General features: G+C 57.8%; 1 protein-coding gene across 1 annotated transcript in view; it reads left to right on the forward strand.

The window, feature by feature from the left end:
• LOC104618268 (pleckstrin homology domain-containing family B member 1-like) overlaps positions 1 to 571 on the forward strand; it is a gene marked incomplete at its 5' end in the record, with an annotated part of 1112 nt that extends 541 nt beyond the window's left edge. The window contains one exon of the mRNA XM_010283814.1: positions 465 to 571. Within this exon, the coding sequence (XP_010282116.1) occupies positions 465 to 571 (107 nt within the window). The remainder of the gene's footprint in view (positions 1 to 464) is intronic.
• Positions 572 to 766: the final 195 nt, after the last annotated feature.

Raw genomic sequence — 766 nt, forward strand, 5'->3', positions numbered from 1 at the left:
TGGCCAGCGTAAAACAAGCCTCATGGATTTAACACTTTGTTCTTGCTCACGATCCAACGCCAGCGGCGAGCGTCTCGCGCTTCGGCAAAATTTGGGTGCCTGCTGCAATCTGACAAATTCAAAGCAAACGCAGCTCGGCGGAGATTTTTGGCAATTTTCTGTCCTTCCATTTTCTTTCTGCCGTGGGGGTGGAAGTTTCTGCGTGCCAGCTCTTCGCCCGTGTTGGCTTTTAACCTTTGAGAGCCCGATCGTAACTTGTAAAGTGGAGACAGAGCCAAAAAAATCAAACCCAAACTACGAGCACAGAGGCCCAGTAGGTTTTTAACGATTGCATTTGCTAGCGGCACACGGCCGGGCTGCTCATGCCGGGGTAATTTGGAGCCGGATGCTCTCCCAGGAGGGTTCATGGGGGTCTCTGGGGTGTCTCTTGCACTGAGGCTGGATCCTGCCCCTTCCCTTCCCAGACGTGCAGCCGCCCGAGGGCAAGAGCCGTGACTGCCTGCTGACCGTCGTGCTGCGGGACGGCTCCAAGACGACGCTGTGTGCCGAGAGCGAGGACGACGCCGTGTAAGCCGAAACGCCACCGTGACGGCACTGAAATCTCCTCGGTGCCTTTTTCATCCCAATTATCTGAGCCTGGAGAGCGCCTCGGCCACACGAGAGCCCCCTCCTGCTCTCACCACGTCCCACCCGTGGCTAAAACCCCGCAGAGCCCCAGTTTATCTCAAACGCCCATGTGCGCTCGCAGGGCGACAGGCGCAGGCGG

The sequence above is a fragment of the Phaethon lepturus genome, unplaced genomic scaffold, assembly GCF_000687285.1.
Source record: "Phaethon lepturus isolate BGI_N335 unplaced genomic scaffold, ASM68728v1 scaffold36443, whole genome shotgun sequence".
NCBI classification, from domain to species: Eukaryota; Metazoa; Chordata; class Aves; order Phaethontiformes; family Phaethontidae; genus Phaethon; species Phaethon lepturus.